The sequence below is a fragment of the Salvia hispanica genome, chromosome 2, assembly GCF_029641045.1.
Source record: "Salvia hispanica isolate PSC_SH4W2 chromosome 2, Shi_PSC_v1, whole genome shotgun sequence".
NCBI classification, from domain to species: domain Eukaryota; kingdom Viridiplantae; phylum Streptophyta; class Magnoliopsida; order Lamiales; family Lamiaceae; genus Salvia; species Salvia hispanica.
Genome location: NC_142693.1, coordinates 39,444,413 through 39,466,507, shown reverse-complemented (window position 1 = coordinate 39,466,507; position 22,095 = coordinate 39,444,413). Strand labels below are relative to the sequence as shown.

Below are 22,095 nucleotides of genomic sequence, written 5' to 3'. Positions count from 1 at the left end.
CCAACTAATAGCAATTATATAGTTGCGAAACCAACACGTAAAACTTACCAATACAGTATACACACAGAGTCAAAGATCTTGACATTGAGCTACGATACCGAAAGGAAATTAGAAAAAGTTAGATATTCAAACTAGTTATAAATTGAAAAGAAGTGAAAATGCGAGTCATAATGGAAAAATCACAAAGTATACCAAAAAATATTAGTAGTAATATAATTTACTCATATATTTATTCATTTCGTTTGCAATGGCAATTGAATACTTCATCTATCTTTTTCAAAATGAGGCATCCACCATCGAGTATGGACCACCCAAACACCAAAATACTAGTCTATTAATACGGCATGTTTGATAGTAGTAATTACTAGTGCTCAATTATATATGTAACTCTACTTTGCATAAATAAAAGCTTATTATCCCGAAAACTCCAAAATAAATTTAAGAAAGATGGAGAAGCTCGTTCTAACCCTAACGCTAATTATATGCTTATCATCAGTGTTTCCGCTGCAGTTGGAAACCCATTTAGTCTCCGGGGCAAAGAAGATCACGCGCCTCTATTTCTACCTCCATGACGTCATCGGCGGCGACAGACCAACCGTCTGGGGCGTGGCGGACTGCAACCTAACCGACGTTCTGCCGTCGGCGTTTGGGAAACTAGTAGTTTTGGATAATCTCGTCACGTATGGGCCCGAGCTAGACTCCGGGGAGGTGGGGCGGCTGCAGGGCACCGTGGGGCTGGCCGATCTCCGCGAGAAGGCTCTCGTCATGCTCCTCAACCTCGTGTTCACCAAGGGCGAGTTCGAGGGCAGCACGCTCAGCATTCTCGGCCGGAATCCGTTGGGCGCTGAGTCGAGGGAGGTTTCCATCGTGGCCGGCACTGGCGTCTTTAGGATGGCCGCGGGCTATATTATCACTAGCACTTATTATAATGACCCCGCTGGGGTTCGTAATGTGTACGAGTACAGTGCGGTTGTGTATCATATGGATCCCAACGTCGTGTCGTTGCGCCGCTGAAAGAAATTATTGATCTAATATTTAATCCATCCTCAAAATAGTTACTCCTTCCGCTCCCACATAATTTGGGACACTTTGACCCGACACGAGTTTTTAAAAATCTAATGGAAAGTGAGTTGAAAAAGTTGGTGAGATGTGAGTCCTACTTTTAAAGTACAAGTTTTATAATAAAATGTGAGTAGAAATGAGTTAGTGGAATATGAGGTCCACTACCAAAAATGATAAAAGTGAAATATGTCAAATTATGTGGGACGACTCAAAATGGAATACTGGGTCAAATTATGTGGGACGGAGAGAGTATCTGTCTGGATTAGGTATGAGTTTTCATAAATTTGTTATCTGTTTGAATTAGGCATGGACTTTTATTACTGTATTCCATTTAGTGTGATGCAAGTGCAATAAACTCTTACTAGTACTATTTTTAATGGAATTTTGAATGATTAATTTTATTGGTTGATGTGTTTTGAGGGGGAAAAATACTAATGATCTAGCAATTATATAACCTGGGTAAATAATAATTTCTCCTCCGTCAATAAAAGACCCAAATTTGGGTAAATAATAGTCCCTCCTCCGTCAATAAACTAATTTTTCATGTTGTAATTTTGGGATGTTTATAATTTTAAGTCTTGTTTACATATTTTTTTCATTTTAGGACAAATTATTTTACTCACAATTTATTGTTCTAGTTTTCTATCCATTTATTCACATTTTAAAAATCTGCATCGACACATGGAAGGAGTATTTGTTACGTCGTCTCGGCATCTTTAGATTGGGGAAGCTTTTTTCATCTTTTTAAAACTAGGCACCATAATTCAAGAATTATTGCTACCTAGCTTGTTTCCATAATTTGATCATAATAATTCTTCTAACATATGCTCATGCTTTTTCCACTACAGTCTACAGACTTTAATTTAGAATGATAATCCAACGCTATAACTTAAGACTATAACAAAAAAAATTAAATGTTTGCATTACGCAAGTCACCTTTGAAGTGTAAATTATTACTACTTATCAGTTAAAATGAAGTCCCAACATGATGAGAAATACAATAGGAGCATAGCCAATTAATCCAGTGTCCTCACTCCTCAACGTAGTTGCGGATCTATCGAAGAATAAGGGCAGAGTTGTAATATTTTGAATTGAGAGAACAAACTTGGTAGATAGATGGTAGAATGTCTCTTGACCAGAAGGGGACCTGGCTTCAATGGAATCGTGGCCGGTCAAAAAACTTTGACCGGTTCATATATATGTGACAGAATATTTAATTTGTCAAATTAAATGACATAAGATCGATATACGTTTCGCGTAGATGATTGTGATATATTCATTTATTCAAAACCGATCCGCGTTGAGTTAAAAATAATCGACTAAAAGTTGATCACAATAAGCAAGCTTATAAAAGAGCTAGGAAATAAAACCAAGGGATTAAATAATACTCCATCCATCCAACAACAAATATCTCACTTTGACCCGACACGATTTTAAGAAATATAAAAGAAAGTGGATTGGAAAAGTTAGTGGTACGTGAATCATATTTTTATATAATAGTTTTGTAATAAATGTGAGTAAAAATAAATTAGCGGAATGCGATATTCATTACCATAAAACTGAAGTTGGACAATTAATAAGGGACCGACTGAAATTGGAAAACAGGTACATATAATGGGTGACGGAGGGAGTAGTCAGCCAACATTGGTTTTGAAAGCCTCATTAAACAGGTATTTTAAGGCTAAGTTATTGCATGTAATAATTAAAGTGGACAAAAATGGGTAGTAGAACCCAAAAGTGCGCGGCCGCTGAGGCCGAGGCCGCATGTCGCATGTCCCACGCCCCGTGCGTTGTGGACGTGGTCGCGGTCGTAGTCGTGCGTTGTGCACGCCTGTGTTCCCCGCACTCCGCGCCCCGTGCGCCTTATGCCTTGGGCCTGTTTCGTTGGGCTTGGTCTGAGCCCAACAAGAATTCTTTTAGACCACCTCACCGGTCCAAGTCAGCAAGCCACATGGTCAACATGACGCAACGAAGTAGATGTGGCTGACACGTTGAATGAACCTTGACGCCCGTTACGTCTCTCCAGGTTCAACCTTCAGTTATTGCGCTTTTTATTAGTAATTTCTCTGTCTCATTATAAGTGAGTCACTTTCTTTTAGGGTGTCCCACCAAGTCATTACTTTTTATTGATAAAAAATATTATTCCCTTCGTTCCTAATAATTTGTCACCATCTTACTTGACACGAGTTTTAAGAAATGTAATAGAAAGTGAGTTGAAAAAGTTAGTGGCATGTAGAACCTACTTTTATATATTAGATTTATAATAAAATGAGAGTGAAAATAAATTAGTTGAATGTGTGGTCAACTATAAAAAAAGTTAAAAGTGAAATGACAAACTTTTAGGGACGGACAAAAATAAAAATAAGTATTGAATTTTCAAGGACGGATGAAATACTTTTCTTTATCTGTTACTCTCTCTCAATTTAACTCTTTTAATATCATATTCTTAAATCTTTCTCTCCAAAAGAAGCCAATCTCTCTCTCTCAATTTAACTCTTTTAATATCATATTCTTAAATCTTTCTCTCCAAAAGAAGCCAATCTCTCTCTCAATTTAACTCTTTTAATATCATATTCTTAAATCTTTCTCTCCAAAAGAAGCTCCTCACTTATTGCGGCACAAAGACGAGTAGAATTTTTAATAGCTAGATTAATTCATTTGTTCAGTTTTTATAGTTAATTCATTATCAAATAACTAATTTATTTATATGTTTTTAATTTATCATAGCTACATTAATTCATTTGTCAAATTCCTATCTTTAATTCGTTACCTAGTAAGTAGTTTCTTTATATTTTATTTTATTTTTTCATACAAGTAATTTTATGCATTTTTTTAGTTGTTAAATGTTAGTGTAAAATCATAAAATAATGATCTTTATAATAAAGAATTAAAAATAAATTTAGAGCCACACAAATATATATATATATATACTCCCTCGTCTCACTTTAAGTGACACATTTCTCTTTTTGGAATGTTCCACTCTAAAGTACACATTTCTTAAAATAGAAACATCACTTTCTCTACTTTCCCCCCTATTACTTTATTCAATATACAATTAAGACGAAATAACACTAAATAAAATTCCGTTGCAAAAAAGAAAAGCTCCACTTAGAGTGGAACAGAGGGAGTGTATCGCATAATAATAGTAAATTTAATTTTAAAGTTATTATTTTTATTTTAAAAGCTGCATTCTTCAATTATTTCAATATATTGACACATTCATTGCACGTATCTATAATATATACCCCCTCTGTCTGCGAATAGGAGTTTCGTTTTTCATTTTAGTACCGGTTTACTTTTACCATAAATGGTAAAAAGAGTCCCATCATTCCACTAACTCATTCCTCTCACATTTCATTTAAAATTAATATATATAAGTGAGATCCATATTCCACTAACTTTTTTCCATCCACTTTTCTTAATATTTCTTAGAACTTGTGCCGCCAAGAAATGAGATTTTTAATGGCGGACGGAGGGAATATTGTTCATTCTCAAATTATTTTCTCTCATTTCCCATCAATCAATTCCGTAATGATGTGGTACAAATTGTTTTTGGTGCCAACGACAGTAAAAATATGCAATAATTATTAATAGTGGTTTGGATAAAAACCTAGGTCTGCCACTGTTATAATTGATATGTTGTTAATTACTCCCTCTACCCACAAATAGGAGTCCCGGTTTTTCATTTTGTTCCATCAGCAAATAGGAGTTCCGGTTAATTATTACTCCATCCGTCTCATTGAAGATGACCCACTTTCCTTTTTGGTTTGTCCTAACCAAGATGTCCTATTACTAAAGTTAGAAACACTTTTATCTGTACTTTATTCTTCCTATCTTATTTTACTCTTTGTACTTCACACACAAAATAAAGTTGCATAAATTCTCGTGCCGCCCAAGGAATGAGTCATCTTCCCTAGGACGGAGGGAGTACTATAAATGGTAAAGAGACACCACATTCCTCTAACTCATTCCACTCACATATCATTTAAAATTAATGTATACAAGTGTGACCTATATTCCACTGACTTTCTTCCACCCACTTTTCTTAAAATTTCTTAAATCCCTGCCGAAATGAAATAGGACTCCTATTGGCAGACGGAGAGAGTATATTTGCATTTGTAATTACTGATGGGTTTAATTACAAAAAATGTGGTGACTGTCTCTTTAGTTCTATGGCGTTAATAATAAGATTATTCGGGAATACACTATGTGATACTCCCGCCGTACGTGAAAATTTGTTACTTGTTTCCATTTACGTCCGTCCTTAAAAGGTTGTCACCTTTCACTTTACCATTTTTAGTAGTGGACCCCACATTCCACTAACTCATTCTCACTCACATTTTATCATAAAACTAATATATAAAAGTAGGACTCATATGTCACTAACTATTTCAACCCACTTTCTATTATGTTTCTTAAAACCTGTGTCGGATCGAATGGTGACAAATTATAAGGGATGGAGGGAGTAACATATTTTGATTACACATACGATTTGTACCTGTTATTTGGTGTCACATGTTTCCCAAGTTGGAGATTGTTGAAAATTTGGGTTTCAATATGACTAATTCAATTGGTTATCCAATTATAGTGATTAATTAAACATCAAAGTTTGGACTATAAGAACGATTTGACATTTTCTGTATTCTCTCTATAGTATTACGTGAAGAACTTCTCTGGAAGATCTATAACAGCTCTAAAGTAATTCACCATTTAATTTAATATAGATTAAAGGTACGTTTTTCTCTATAGTTTATGCTTTTTATGCATTGTTCTTGGTTAATCATCATAGAGAGTCTTATACTCTCTCCGTTTATAAAAAATAGTATTAGTTTGCCACTTTAAGGTGTCCACGAAATGTAATCTCATTTAAAAAACAAACGCTTTCTCTCATACTTAACCCACTTTTTCTCCTTTTTTTAATTTATCCATACACACTCTCAATATTTTTAAAAGCGTTGGTGATATATATAGAAACACAAATTAGTATCATTAACTGTATTATAAAATGTTCTTAACGGTTATTTTGTTGTAATACTAGCTTAGTCCAATGGTTATAAGCTAAAAACAATTATAATAAAAATAAATGAGGATAAATAGTGTGAATAGAATAGAATGAAATAAAAAAAAATGTTTTGAAATCACAGAATCCAAATAGACACGTTTTTACTCATTTAAAGAAGAATCGGTTTGTTTCTAAATAGCCCAACGTTCTTATTTGTACTATTTTATTTCATTATATTTGCTATGGCATTGGGTACTTCATATATCTTCTTGAAAATGAGGCATCAGCCATCGAGTATGGACCACCCAAAACATCATGGGTGTTGGAATCCAAAAGACCAGTCCATAATGTCCATTAATTCCGTACACGTACGATGCAACACACATCTCTGAAATCAATAACTATTTAATGTAAGAAAAAAAATTAAATAGAATTTTCTTCTAGTGTGATGAGGCGGAGTTTAAAAATTATAACTCTCCTCACGAATTTTATATGTACTCTATTTACATAAAAGCTTATTATACGTACGAAAACCCCAAAATAAAACGAGAAAGAAATTAAAGAAATATGGAGAAGCTCGTTTTAACCCTAATGCTAATCATATGCTTATCATCAGTGCTGTAGTCGGAAACCCATATTATATTTGTATTTGTGATTACCGATTGGTTTAATCACAAAAAGTGCGGTGACAGACTCGTTAGTCCTATGCCAATATAGTTAATAATAAGATTGTACGGGAATACACTATGTGATAGCATATTTAGAACGCTTATTCGGTTTGTATACTGTTATTTGGTGTCACGTGTTTCCAAAGCCGGAGATTGTAGGAAATTTTGGATTCCACATTACTAACTCAACGTGTATAACTATCGTTTGATATATTGTCTAAATTAATGTAATTCACTAAAAATTAAAATTTGGCCTAAAATATAGTATCTGTAATTTGTTATGTAAATAAGTGTAGATGGTCATATGAGATTTTCTCTTTGGTGATGATCAAATAGACAATAAAGGGTCATATATTTTATATTGCAAATTTAAGCAATGGTATTGGTCCCTCGGATGTCAATATAATTATTCCAACATTTTCCGTATTCTCTCTATAGTATGATGTGAAGAACGTCTGAAATCGTTTGGAAGATCCATAACAACTCTAATGTAACTCTACCACTTAATTTAATAGTATGAATTAAGATACGTCGTTTCCGCTCTATAGTTTATGCTCTTTTTTCATTGTTTTTAATTAATCACCATAGAGAGTTTCATACTCCCCCATCCACAAAAAATATTCTCATTTGTGGATGACATGAGTTTTAATGAAAAAATGGTAAAGTAAAAGAGAAAGAGAAAAATTGGGTAAATTATGAGAGAGAAGAGAAAAATGAATAAAGTATACGAAATAAACTTTATATTTTTAGAATTGAAATTATTTTTCATGAACATCCTAAAATAGAAAAATAAAATTATTTTTCATGGACGAATGGATATAACTATTCATTTAATTATTACAACAGCAAGTGGCAGTGACAAAAATGGTAGTATGCCACAAGAGAGAGATAACCGAGTGAAAGAGAAATAATTGTGAAGTCAGCACTCAGCATGGAGCATAAGAAATACTCCCTCCGTTTCCGTTTAGGAGTCACAGTTTGACTGGGCACGAGTTTTAAGAAATGTAAAAAAAAAGTTGGTTGAAAAGTTAGTGGAATATGGGATCCACCTTTTTATATTGGTTTTATGATAAAATGTGAGTGAAGTGAGTTAGTGGAATGTGAGACCTACTTACCATTTATGGTAAAAATGAAGTGTGACTCTTAATTGGGAACGGACCGAAATGGAAAAATGTGACTCTTGACGGGGGACGGAGGGAGTAGTAATTTGATAGATCGAGAAGGTATCACTAAAAAATTGGGAATTCCAACTAGTTAGAGTTTGAAGAAGTGAAAATTCGATATAGTTATATTAATTCATTAGATTAGATTTCCTCTTTGCAGCTGTACACTAAATCTATCCACATGAAAATGACACATCGAGTATGATAGGTGGTGTCCACTAATTACACGTACAATGCAACACATCCACAAAATCATTTTTTTACTGTAAGAAAAGAAATGAGATTAAATTTATGAATGAATTCAATTTTGTTCTAGTGTAAATGCGGTGGAGAAAGTTGAGTATGGAGAAGCTGAAGCTCATCCTAACACTAATGCTAATCATATCCTTATCATCGGAAGCCCACATTGTCTCCGAGACAAAGAAGATGACGCGCCTCCATTTCTACCTCCACGACGTCATCGGCGGCGACAGACCCACCGTCTGGGGCGTGGCACAATGCAACCTAACCGACGTTCTGCCGTCGTCGTTCGGGAGGGTGATGGTGCTGGACAACCTCGTCACGTCCGGGCCAGACCCAGACTCGGAGGAGGTGGGGCGGATGCAGGGGACAGTGGGCCAGGCCGACCTCCACGAGAAGGCTCTCGTCATGCTCCTCAACCTTGTGTTCACCAAGGGCGAGTACGAGGGCAGCATGCTTAGCATTCTCGGCAGGAATCCGTTGGCTGCTGAGTCGAGGGAGGTTCCAATCGTGGCCGGCACCGGCGCCTTTAGGATGGCCACCGGCTATATTATCTCAAGCACTTATTATAATGACCCCGCTCGTGTTCGTAATGTGTACGAGTACAATGCGGTCGTGTATCATATGGATCCCAACGTCGTGTCGTTGCGCCGCTGAAAATATTGATCTAATATTTACTCTATCCTCAAAATAGTTATCTGTTTGGATTAGGCATGAGTTTTCATAAATTTTTTATCTGTTTGAATTAGGCATATGGGTTTTTATTACTGTAGTATTTTTAATAATTATTTAATGTAAGCAGACTTAGCTTTTAAATAGAATTTTCTTCTAGTGTGATGAAGCAGACTTAGCTTAAAAAATTACTAAGAGTGTTCACAGTGAGAGTGAGAGGGCCATGGCCCTTGGCCCGGAGTCGGCCCAGGCGCAGCCCCCCACTACCGAGGCGAGGAGGACTGGCGGCCCGGGGGTGGATGAGAGAGAGCCGAACTCTCGGTCAGGCCGAGGCTCTTGGGTGCGGCCCGCGGCTCGCCACTGCAGGGGCCGAGAGCCGCGGCCCTCCCCCTCCCCCTTCCTCCCGTTTTTTTATCATTCTCCCGGCTGTGGAGACTTGGGATTTGGAAACTTTTTGTCTTCCCAACCGTGGAGATCGAGTTCAACACCGGAGTCAGTCCTCCTCTCATCAGCAGAGGAATGTGGGTCGTCCCCAATCGGGGTTCGGAGACTACCGGCCCAATATGGACGCGATCAACAACCCTTCTCAGCAATTCCAATCCTCCCAATTCCAATCCTCCCAATCTCCTCTATCTGAATCTAATAGATTAACGTGGGAACAACTTATGGGGACACCACCAGAGACCCCGACATCCGGTACTGTGGATATGGGGAGAGGAGGCGGTGGCGGTGGGCGAAATGGCGGGGTGGGGGGCGAAGCCAAGGTGGTGGGCGAAGCGCCGGCCGCGACGGAGGGCAGGGGACCGGCGGAGGAGGCAGGCGAAGTGGTGGGCGAGGCGGTGGAGGCGGACGCGGTGGAGGTGGCGGTGGAGGCCGGCGGTCGACCTTCTACAGCAATGAAGAATCCATTGCTGTAGCCAGAGCCTGGGAGGCGGTCATGATGGATTCTATAATCGGTACGGATCAGACCGACGTTTGCTTCTGGAAGCGCGTTCTAGAAGTGTACAACGGGTTCAAACCAGATGGGAGCGTCGAGCGTACACAAAGCCAGATCCGGAAGAAGTTTGGAAGGATTACTAAAACAGTGAAGAGGTTCAGTGGCATATACGAGACCCAACTCCACCTTGCTGAGAGCGACCGCACTGAAGCCGACGTACGAGCGTTGTCGTATCAGTTGTTCAATACTGAAAAGTGGCCCAAGTTTACCTACTGGGACGAATACTTCGTTCTGCGTGACTGCCCGAAATTCAGGTCCCTCATCGACAAAGAGCCTGTCCCTGGGCCGAAGCGGACAAGATTCGGCGTCGCCGGCAACTACAGCAGTAGTAGCGACTCACGTGCCTTCGAAATGAACGACGATGCTTCGGAGGACGAGCCCCCCTCCACACTCTCGTGGCGCCCATGTCCGTAGGGTCAGCGTGCCGCAATCCGGGAAGCTAGAACCGGCTCCCAATTCTCCGCTGCGAGTGCTACAGCAGTGCCCTCAACACTGAAGGCGGCGTTGGCTCATACCCTAGAGGGTGCAGATGATGAAGCAACTTCAGGATAGCTCTTGTACGAGAAGTCGACTGATCCGGAGACCAGGAGATTCTACTACGACCTCATTATTCGACTGAGGTCGAAGTTGGGGTGGGGCGAAGGGTCGTAGATGGGCGGTGCAAGCGGCAGTGGCGGCGATGGAGGCGGTGGCGACGGCGGTGAAGAAGATGTGATGGATTCCGATGACGACACCGGGTAGGCGGGCGGTGGCGTCATTTTTTTTATTGTTTTTAAAAAAATTTCGTTGTATAATTTTACCCTATCTATAATACGACGAAAATTTGGTTTCAAATTGTTCTAATAATTTTTAAAGGATGCATTTCTTTTAAAATATGCATTTTTTAATTACTATAGGCATATAATTTTTATCCTAGTAATATTAAAATATAACAAAAATGTATGAAAATAATTTTAATTGTTGAAAAATAACAAAATATGGTGGCCGGCCACCATTGTAGTGGCCAAGTATTCATGGGCAGGGCCAAGTTTGTTGGGCATGCCCAAGAAATGGTGGCTTGGGCATATCCAAGAGGGCCACCACTGTGGACACTCTAACTCTCCTCACAAATTTTATATGTACTCTACTTTCCATAAAACCTTATTACGGGAAAACCACAAAATAAAACGTGAAAGAAATTATAGAAAGATCGAGAAGCTCCTTTTAACCCTAATGCTAATCTTATGCTTATCATCAGTGCTACAGTCGGACACCTATATATTATATTTTGTATTTGTGTTTATCGATTCAAATTATGTGGGACGACTCAAAATGATATACTGGGTCAAATTATGTGGGACGGAGAGAGTATCTGTCTGGATTAGGTATGAGTTTTCATAAATTTGTTATCTGTTTGAATTAGGCATATGGGTTTTTATTACTGTATTTCATTTAGTGTGATGCAAGGGCAATAAACTCCACTATTTTTAATGGAATTGTATTTGGAATGATTAATTTTATTGGTTGATGTGTTTTGAGGGGAAAAAATACTAATGATCTAGCAATTATAGTTTGGGTAAATAATAGTCCCTTGCTAATTATGGTAAATAATAGGCACCATAATTCAGGAATTATTGCTACCTAGCTTGTCTTAGAATGGTATAGGCAACATATCGAAAGGGAAGGAGAGAAAAGATGAGTAAATGTGAATGATCGTAATTGCTGTGTCTATTATCTCAGTGTATGTGTCTCTTCGAATAGAGATTGTCTTAGCCTATGTACATGGTAAGACTTGGAGAGGAGACTAGAATCAATTATAATAAATACAAGATCAATCTATTTTCGGATTAGGCGTGATTTGATTCTGATGTGATTTTGATTTATTTTCTTTTTCTAACAGCTTGTTCCCATAATTTGATCATAATAGTTCTTCTAACATGTGCTCGTGCTTTTTCCACGACAGTCTACAGACTTTTAACAAAATATATAACAAAAAGCATATGTTTGCGTTTAATGATATTGATAGGCTTTAATTGCATATCTTGAAGAAAAGGAGTGATTAGCGTGAATTTGAGGGAGATTGAGAGAGATATTGGTTTTCTCCAAGAGAGAGAAACCGTATTTGAGAGAATGATAAATATTAATTTAATTCATTCTGCTTCATAACAATAAAAGATTTCATACATATTTATAATATGTGTGGTACAAAAAGATCTTCTATAAACTAGGGAAGTAAATCAAAAGCAAATCAAATCCTAACCATTAGGCAAAGTAAATAAAATCATAGCAACTAAATAATACTAAAACATAAATAAACTAAATAAATATACGGAGAGAATATCAGCTCCCTTCCAGAATAAAATAGAATATCAGGTCCCTATCAACTCCCCCACCGTTGAAAACCACCTTGCCCTCAAGGTGGACGTCGGAAAAATAATCTCCCATCTCGTTGTCTTGTTGTTTAGATCTTCAAATAAAATTGTATCGCTTGTGACCTCAACGAATGATGGAGAGACCGTCTTCGGGCATGAGATCACTTCAGCGATTTCAGTGACATAACCAATGATGACAACATTGACTTTTGGGCTATGAGATTGTGGAGGACATTTGGTTTCCACCAAAGCCATTGCCTCATCCAACGCTTGAGGCGATTGGTCGTCATCTTTTTCCATCTCGTCGATGACGGGATCAGACTTGACATTTGTTGTTGACACATCGTCATTTTTTGCAATAGTCTCGACGACAGAATCAGATGTGACCTTTTTAGCCATGGCCTCCTTTTTTGCTAAATATGCAACTGCCTCCGAAATTATGTTGAGAAGTTTATTCGTCTCGGCGAAGTAAATGGCATCCTCATCAAAATTATGATAAACAACATCCAGAAATTCTTGCCATGAGCAATTAGGATTTGAGCGTCGATACTCGTGGAGCCATACTGATGCTGGATGGTCAAAAAATAACCTCACAAAAAACAAACGATCAGTATCAGAAAACAAATGATAGTCAAAATACTCCTGAACATCCAAAATCCATCTCACGGGCTTAACACCAGAAAATCGAGGAGGAGAGTCTGGAGGAGAGTTTGACAGAAAGACAACCATGGTGGTAGAAATCAATAGGAGGATGAGAACCTAATGAAAGCACCAATTTGATAGGCTTTAATTGCCTATCTTGAAGAAAAGGGGTGATTAGCGTGAATTTGAGAGAGATTGAGGGAGATATCGGTTTTCTCCAAGAAGGAGAAAACGTGTTTGAGAGAATGATAAATATTAATTTAATTCATTCTGCTTCATAATAATAAAAGACTCCACACATATTTATAATATGTGTGGTACAAAAAGATCTCCTATAAACTAGGGAAATAAATCAAAATCAAATCAAATCCTAACCATTAGGGAAAGTAAATAAAATCATAGCGACTAAATAATACTAAAACATAAATAAGCTAAATAAATATACGGAGAGAATATCAACTCCCTTCCGGAATAAAATAGAATATCAGGTCCCTATCAGATATCCAACGCTATAACTTAGACTATAACAAAAATCACATGTTTGCATTATGCAAATCACCTTTGAAGTGTAAAATATTCACTTATATAAGTCTAAATGAAATCCAAAAATAATGAGAAATAAAATATATATTGAGTATGAATCCATAATTTCTGTCCAATCTCAATTAGTTTGAGGATTTTTTAGAGTGACCCAAAAACAAATTCGTGGGGGGCTTAACGCAAAGCTGACAATATCCAAACTACTGTTACAATCGACAATCTGAACAAGTGATATCAGAGCCACATCGAGTGAGGCCCAGGATGACTCAAGTTCGATTCGGACTCGTAATGTTTCGATGTGTCGTCTGCGTCTGTCTGTTCCCGATGTGATCTGGTTTGAGGGGGAGGTTTGTTGAGTACAAATCCATCCAATATCAGGAGTCTGAGAGAAGTTCGAACGTGTATATAATTACAGTCCAACCCCAATTAGTAAGAGGCCTTTTGGGAGAAACCCAAAAACAAATCCGTGCAGGCTTGACCCAAAACGGACAATATCAAACTGCTGTTACAATCGACAATCCGAACATAATACAAGTAGAAGCATAGCCAATTAATCCAGTGTCCTCAACGTAGTTGCATAATATACCAGTTGATTTCGCAAAAAACCACTGTGACGCCATGTTAAGGGATAATTTCCCTTAACAAGATTTCGGCGTCGCGAATGCGATCGGCGGAGGGACTCCTTGTCAATCAATGCATCATCGATTCCAACGATGATGACCAATCATGACAGTTCAACCACTGTATCAACAACTCTTCATGGGTGTTTTCGAACCATTTTAGGCCTACTAGTGATTCACCTTGAGTGGCTCGACTTTAGTGATTTTGTGGGATCATTGATTGGATCGAGTGTTGGGCCTTTCGAGGTCAACACGAGTGTTGGATCCTACGGGATCAACACAAATATGGGGGCCATCGTAGTCAACAAAATTGTTGGTTCATTCAGGGTCAACGGAAGGAACTCATATCTTGGAGCTAGTTCGGCACAAATGGCACCAAAGCGGATACCATGCGTTGAGAAGCCATCTAAGTTTGGAGGAACTAACTTCAAGAGGTGCCACAGAAGATGTTGTTCTCCCTAACAACATTAGGCATAGTGAAAGAGGAGCCACCCGCAACAAGTGAGGAAGATTTTCAAAGTTTGGAGTCATCCTCGACTATGACACTTGGCATAAAGGAGAGTATCTTTGTAAAAACTTTATTTTAAACGTGTGAATATCTAGAGAAGAAGTATCGTGGTGATGACATATGTATAAAGAAGTTTGTAGAAACCAAATACTTGGACTACAAAATAGTCGATATCTAACATGTCATAGAACAAGTTCAAGAGTTTCAACTGATCATCCACGACCTCATGGCCGAGAAAATGGTCGTGCCGGACAATTTCACAACTGGCACGATCATTGAGAAGTTTCTCTCAAGCTGGATGGACTTCAGGAAAAAGTGCCCAAAAAAAGTGCTTCACTTATGGTGGAATAGGAGTAGAATTTTTCATAGCTAGATTAATTTATTTGTTGAATTTTCATAGTTAATTTATCATCTAGTAATTAATTTATTTATATATTTTTAATTAATTCATTTGTCAAATTCCTATTGTTATTTCATTACCTAGTACTCCCTTCATCCCAAGAAAGATGACCTCATCCTTGGGCGGCACGAGAATTTTTGCAACTTTATTTTGTGTGTGAAGTGGAGAGAGTAAATTAAGAGAAGAAGTAAAGTAGAAAGAAATGTATTTTCGTTTTTAGTAATGAGTCATCTTGATTGAGACAAACTAAAAAGAAAAGTGGACCATCTTCAATGGGATAAAGGGTGTAAATAATTTATTTGTAATTTATTTTTATTTTTCCACACTAGCAATTTTTGCAAATTATTTTTTTATTTAAATATGTTAGTGTAAAATCATAAAGAACTGACCTTTATAATCTAAGAATAAAAAAATATTTATCCCCATAAATATGCATATACATATTATTAGTAAATATTTTAAAGTTATTCTTTTTATTTAAAGAAATACATTCTTCCACTATTTCAACACTGGCATTGTCACCGTATGTATCTTTATTTCTATTGTTTATTCTGTAATGATCTCTCTCTTATTTTTCGTCTCTCTAAGTGTTACTGTCATCATTGACACTACTTATAAATATGCAATAATTTATTAATAGTATTTTGGACCCCTACCTCCTAGTATCAAAATCTAAGGTTTGTTATTGCCATAATCGATATGTTGTTAATTATATTTGTATTTATGATTCCCGGTAGATTTAATCACGAAAAATGTGGAGGCTGACTCTTTAGTCCTATGCTGATTAATAATAAGATTGTTTGAGATTAGATTATTTGATAGCATATTCGATCGCTTATTCAGTTTGTATACTAATATTTGGTGTCACGTGTTGCCCAAGTCGGTGAATGCTGGAAATTTTGAAGTTTCTTGACTAATTCAATGCATATGGGCTACGTCTATCTATTGATTATCCAATTTAAGTGCTTTATTAAAAATTAAAGTTCGGCCTAAAGTATATTTAATTTGTTATGAAAAAATTGTATATACTACATGGAATTTTATATTTGTTGAAGAATCAATAGAAAATAAAAAGATCTTATATTTTTAAATAGAGATGTAATAAAATGCAAACTCTAAATATTGTACAAACTCCAAACTATGATCTGAATCATTAAAAACTGTCAAAAGATAACAAAATATTAACAGAAAATGTCAACACATGCAGTGTCAATGATTGATGTTGTGTAGACATTTTCTATTGATGTTATTTTGTCATCAGGTGATATTTTCTAATGGTCTAGATCATAATTTAGACTTTATACATTATTTAGAATTTGCATTTTATCACTATCTTTTATAAATATAAGTTAGGATTTTATCACTATCTTTTATAAATATAAGTTAGGATTATATAACCCATGACATTAGTATAATTATTCAACTAGTTAGAGTTTGAAAAGAAGTGAAAGTACGTGTTAAAATGCTATAATCACCCCATAGTTATATTAATTCATTAGATTTCCTCTTGGCAGCTGCATACTAAATCTATCTACTTGAAAATGAGGCATCGAGTATCATGGGTGGTGTCCATTAATTGCACGTACAATGCAACACATCCAGAATATCATTTTTTAATGTAAAAATGAACATAAAAGAATATAAATTGTGATCAGAATTCTCTTCTAGTGTGATGAGGCGGACTTTAAATTATCTTCTCCATTTATATAAGAGCACTCCCAATGGAGTTCCCTAAAAACTCCCTTATTTCTCCCTAACTCCTGCCACATCAGCGCCACATCAGCACCAAAATTTATCCCCAGTTTTTAGCCAAGTGCTACATTGGTTTCTCCCTTATTTCTCCCTTATTTCTCCCTAACTCAACATTTCATTTTTACATCATTATTTTTTATATTATTTAATTTTCCCTACAAATGTATTTAATAAATAGACTAATAATGAACAATTCATCGTTGTATTAATCATTGGAAAATATAATACAACGAGAAAAAAAAAACTACAAATAAAAAACGCAAATAAACAAAGATTTAAAAAAAAAAAATCTAAGACGGAGGGGCCGGAGGGGCGTCGGGATCGAGCCCCAGCGTACTCTGCAGGTGTTGGATGCATTTCCAGAGGGCCGCCTTTTCTTCAGGGGTCCCGCCGCCGGTGAAGTACAGCGTGTACATCTGGGTCAGATTGGCGACATTGCTCGAATAAGTGGCTTTTTCTAAGTCGATGACGGATTCCGACGCGACTTCCGACGTTGCGCCCTTCCCCTTCCGCCTCCCCTTCGCCTTCTTCACTCCCTCCGGGCGCTCGTGCGGACCATCCCCACTCAAGTCGATGTGGGCCGCGCTCCCCTCGCTCTCCGAAACGCTAAGTCGCGAGCGCACCGATTTCCCGTGCAGCGCGTCGTGCATTCCCGTCCGGAATTTGGGGAGATCCTTCAGCTTATCGTAGATGTTCCAATACTTGAAGCCCTTCGTCGACAAGTACTGGCTACTATACATCCGGATGGCCTCATCTCGGACCATGTGCTCGTTCTGGCCACTCGTCATGTGAGTCATCAAGTTAGAATAAATACCGTTGAAGTGCCCGCAGTCCCTCATGAGGCGCTCCCAATGCCGACGGATCGCCTCGCTGCCATGGTCCTTCATTGAGGCAGTCTTGTGGCTCCTGTACTTCGCGGCAATCCGCTCCCAGAATATGATCTCAGTCTGGTAGTTGCTGCGCTCCGCGTCCTGTGACGTGTCCGCCCAGCAGTCGGCTATCAGCTCGGACTCTTGCAGAGTGTAAGTAGTCCTTACCCGCTTCGGCCTCTCATCGGAACCCGTATCAGTCGCAGCCGACGACGCCGGCGCCTTCCCCCTCCCGCTCCTAGAAGGCGGCTCGGTGGGCGTTTCTTCCACCTCGAAGTCCTCCGCGCTCAGTGTCGCGGCCTGAGATTCTTGGTCGCCTGGGGTTGATCCGGGGGTGTCGAACTGGGGCCGATACACATCGTCGGCTGGAAAGGGCATTCTGCCGGCAGAGTTGAAGTACGGAGAAAGTCTCCGCGCCGGAGGAGTCTGCAAAGGAGACGGACCCCCGTATGGAAGTTGGCCGGGAGGAGAACCCATCGCCAACAACGACTGCATCCACTGCTCGTTTGCTTCATCCGTGTTGGGAATTTGTGAACTCGACTCTTTCCCCTTACCCTTATCCTTACCCGATCGGGAACTTTTCTTCCAAAAGCTCATAATTTTGATGAAAATTGAAGATTGGGAGAAGAGATTGAAAATGGAGAGAATGAAGATTGTGGGTGATGAATGGAGGAAGTGGAGGAAATATTTATAGGGGTGGAATGTAAAATAGCCGTTGGGTTCAAAAAAAAAAAAAAAAAATTTTAATTATCGCCGATTATCGCCGAGCGTCGCCACAGTGGCCGGCGATCGCTCGGCGATAATCCGGCGTTAGAACGCCACTCGGCGAAGCAACGGCAACATTATCGCCGAATTATCGCCGACTTCGCCACAATGGCCGGCGATAATTCGGCGATAACCGGCGATTTATCGCCGAGAATTCGCCACCTCCATTGGGAATGCTCTAAGCATTCTAGGTAGCTAAAAAATCTCATTATCCCAAAAACCCCAAAAACAAAGCTGAGTATGGAGAAGCAGAAGCTCGTCCTAACCCTAATGCTAATAATCATATGTTTATCATCAGCCCAAATTGTCTCCGAGACAAAGAAGATTACGCGCATCCATTTCTACCTCCACGACATCATCGGTGGCGACAGCCCCACCGTCTGGCGCGTGGCGGAAAGCAACCTAACCGATGTTCTGCCGTCGGCGTTCGGGATGGTACTGGTGCTGGACAACCCCGTCACATCCGGGCCCGAGCTAGACTCCGGGGAGCTGGGGCGGATGCAGGGGACCGTGGCGTTGGCCGACCTCCGCGAGCAGGCTCTCGCGATGGTCCTCAACCTTGTGTTCACCAAGGGGGAGTTCGAGGGCAGCACGCTTAGCATTCTCGGCCGGAACCCGTTGGGCGCCGAGTTAAGGGAGGTTTCCATCGTGGGCGGCACCGGCGCCTTTAGGATGGCCACTGGTTATGTTATGATTACCACTTATTATAATGACCCAGCTCAGGTTCGTAATGTGTACGAGTACACTTTGTTCGTCTTTCATACGGATTCCAACTTCGTGTGGTCGACCCGCTGAAATTATTGATCCAAAATAGCTACTACCTGTTTGAATAAGGCATGAACTTTAATAAATTTGTCATTTCTTTGGATTTGTCATGAGTTGTAATATTTTATGTAAGTGCAATAAAACTCTTAGTACTACTATTTAAATGGATCTTTGAATGATTAATTTTGTTTGTTGATGTGTTTTGAACTTGAATTAAAGCTCTAAAAATCCAAACTAGTATTATCAACCAATATCAATCTAAACGTAAAAATCTTTAATGAACCTGGAGCGTTATCAAGTTCAAAGACTATGAACAAATGTATACAAGGGGAGTGATAAACTGCAAACTTATATGTTGTACAAACTCAAAACTTCTCAACACAGCTTCAACATTGTTTCAATATAATATCAACACAGTGTAAAATTTTAAGATTTTAATGTCAACATAGTATCAACACAATATCAACACAACATCAATCATTAACTACCGTTGAAATTCTGTTGACATTTTCTTGTTGATGCTTTTTTGTGATCTGTTGACATTTTTCAATGGTCCAGATCATAGTTTTGAGTTAGTACAATATTTAGAGTTTTCATTTGATCACATGCCATGTATATAATCCATAAATTCTTACACATATCCAAGGAGAAAAGGATAAAACACTTCTCGTGACCAGAAATTTAAACAAGTTGGTGCTGAAATTTATAATGATAATAATAATTCTAAATTGTATATATAATAATATTCTGAAATTTATAATAATAATAATAATAATAATAATAATAATAGTAAATAATAATAATATAGTAATATTAAAATACTTAATTTTATATATAATGAGTTTACAATATTTATTCAAAGCATTAGAAACAATTGCAATGAAAAATTAACACAAATCTTCATTCTCGAACATAAATAACATATTGCAACTCAAATTCCTAACTATTTAATTCCAAAATCTATAAAACCAAATTATAATTCATTGAGTGAACTACGTCAAGAGTCCCTAACGTTTCCAAAAGTTACACTGCAGTCCCCTAGGGAAAAAAAATACCTCCACATAACCCTACTCTTTTACATAATCACAAATCGGATATTTGTAGCCATTTTTCGGACCAAATTGCCCATTTGGCTTTAGGGGCATTTTAGTCAATTTCTTAAAAGCTGTAGACCTACTTGACTGTCTTGCAGCAGACCTACACTCTAATGTCATCATATTTGAAATTTCCAACGAAAATTATTTCTCACACTTAGAAAGCATTTTTGTTTCTCACACTAGAAAAATATTTCCTCTGCAGACCTACTGTCGTTTACCCTCTCTCGACGATATTTCATATTGCTGTAAACCTACCGTCGTTTACTCACTCATTCATCCATGTCGCAGCAGACGTAAATGTACATCGCAATTTAGGTAAGTTCCACTAATTTTGTGTGTTCCTGCAGCTTATTGTTTACTAGCTTCTGCTCCTGCCTTCTCTTCCTCGGTGGAAGCTTTGGGACAGTTGGTTCAGCTTCAAATTCTTCAATCTCTTCAATAACAACTCCTGTGTATTTCGGCGTCTTGAATTTGAGAAGAGCTTGCGCTTCCTCTTCCATCTTTTTCAGTATATCAGCAGCTCGGGTTATCTCCAAAACGTATATGTGAACTAGGTTTGTGGCAGTAACAACAACCTTGATGAATTCAATGAGGTGTCCATCGTCAACAATGGGCATCAATGGACCTCCTATTACTTTGCCCTCATAGCCAGGACTATACTTTGGATGACAGTAATAAAACTCGTATATTGTCTTCCTATCATACTTCAACTTAAGTACCATACTAGACAAGTCTATCAAGTCGAATTGATTAATGTCGCAGTCATCGAAGAAAGTCAAATAACCACCAACATACTTCTTCTCATCTTTGGTTTCGAAGAACGAACCACCATGATGGAAAGCAACCGAAAACTTCCCAGGAGCCTCCTCTGTTAATCAAAATAAGACAAAATTAAACTTGTGACAAAATCAGACAACATTAAATAACCTAACCTAACTAACATAAATTCAGATATGGTTCTAAATTACCAAAAAATTTCAGAACCCTAAATCACAAACTGAGACTATGTATCAGTGAAATTTTAAATTGTGATTTCGAACTCAATCTTACTGTATTCTTCTTCGGGATAGAAAAAATCCAGTTCAGGATCTCGGACATCCCAAGTCTCTTTATCCACATCGATGACCTCGGGTCCATGTCTACGCGGCGGCAGCGCAGGCGATGATGAAAGCGATGACGGGGCCGATGTCGGTGGCGTTGGCGTTGGCGATGGCGTCGGCGACTGTGAAGTTGCGCGACTTTTTTTACGCCGACCCCCATTTCACGAGGAGGAAGCACCGGCGGACCCACCTCTCTCCCGTTTGGGCGCCATTGAAGGACGAGGGTTTACAACAGATACTAAGTCTGAGTAGGTAGGTGAGAGTGAAGTGGTATGGAGGGAAAGATTGTAAAATTGTAGAGCCGAAAGTTTTCGTTGTGAATATTTCAAAATGAATTCAAATTCCCAATCTAAGTCTATGTGTATATGTGGAGTGAAGAAGACAAAATGGCGCTGCACAATACGTCCAATCAATCGCTCGCGTTTTGAAAGTAGATGGCGAGGCGCATGCAGGCCGCCAATGTCAGACGGTGAGCTAAAATATCCGGAATGCCCTTTTAGGGCTTAAGGGAAATATAGTCCCAAAAAATCCGATTTGTGATTATGTAATAGGGTAGGGTTATGTGGAGTTATTTTTTTCCCCTAGGGGCCTACAGTGCAACTTTTGAAAACGATAGGGACTTTTGATGTAGTTCACTCTAATTCAAAAAACCGCTATAACAATTTAATTGAATATATAAATAAAGTATTAAAGTCTAATTTCAGTATCTTTAAATAATTGATTATCTATTCAGTTAAAACATCAACACTTGTTAGTTACATTTAGCTTGGTAGATAGTATAATTTTTTAATTTAAATAGGCAGTAGTTGGAGGGAGATGCATCTGTAAGAATAACAAGAAATAAAATGGAAATAGAAATATAAAAAAAATTATAATCGAGAA

At 38.2% G+C, this 22,095-nt stretch overlaps 1 protein-coding gene and 3 pseudogenes across 1 annotated transcript; all 4 read left to right on the top strand.

The window, feature by feature from the left end:
- The first annotated feature begins 380 nt into the window (after positions 1–380).
- LOC125222112 (dirigent protein 11 pseudogene) lies at positions 381–1,444 on the top strand (annotated as a pseudogene).
- Positions 1,445–8,179: 6,735 nt separating this feature from the next.
- On the top strand, positions 8,180–8,956 carry LOC125202751 (dirigent protein 1 pseudogene; annotated as a pseudogene).
- A 791-nt stretch (positions 8,957–9,747) lies between these two features.
- On the top strand, positions 9,748–10,218 carry LOC125194904 (uncharacterized). Its single transcript, XM_048093121.1, has one exon. The coding sequence runs from the start codon at positions 9,748–9,750 to the stop codon at positions 10,216–10,218; it is 471 nt and encodes a 156-aa protein (XP_047949078.1).
- An 8,223-nt stretch (positions 10,219–18,441) lies between these two features.
- LOC125202052 (dirigent protein 11 pseudogene) lies at positions 18,442–19,180 on the top strand (annotated as a pseudogene).
- The last annotated feature ends 2,915 nt before the right edge of the window (positions 19,181–22,095 follow it).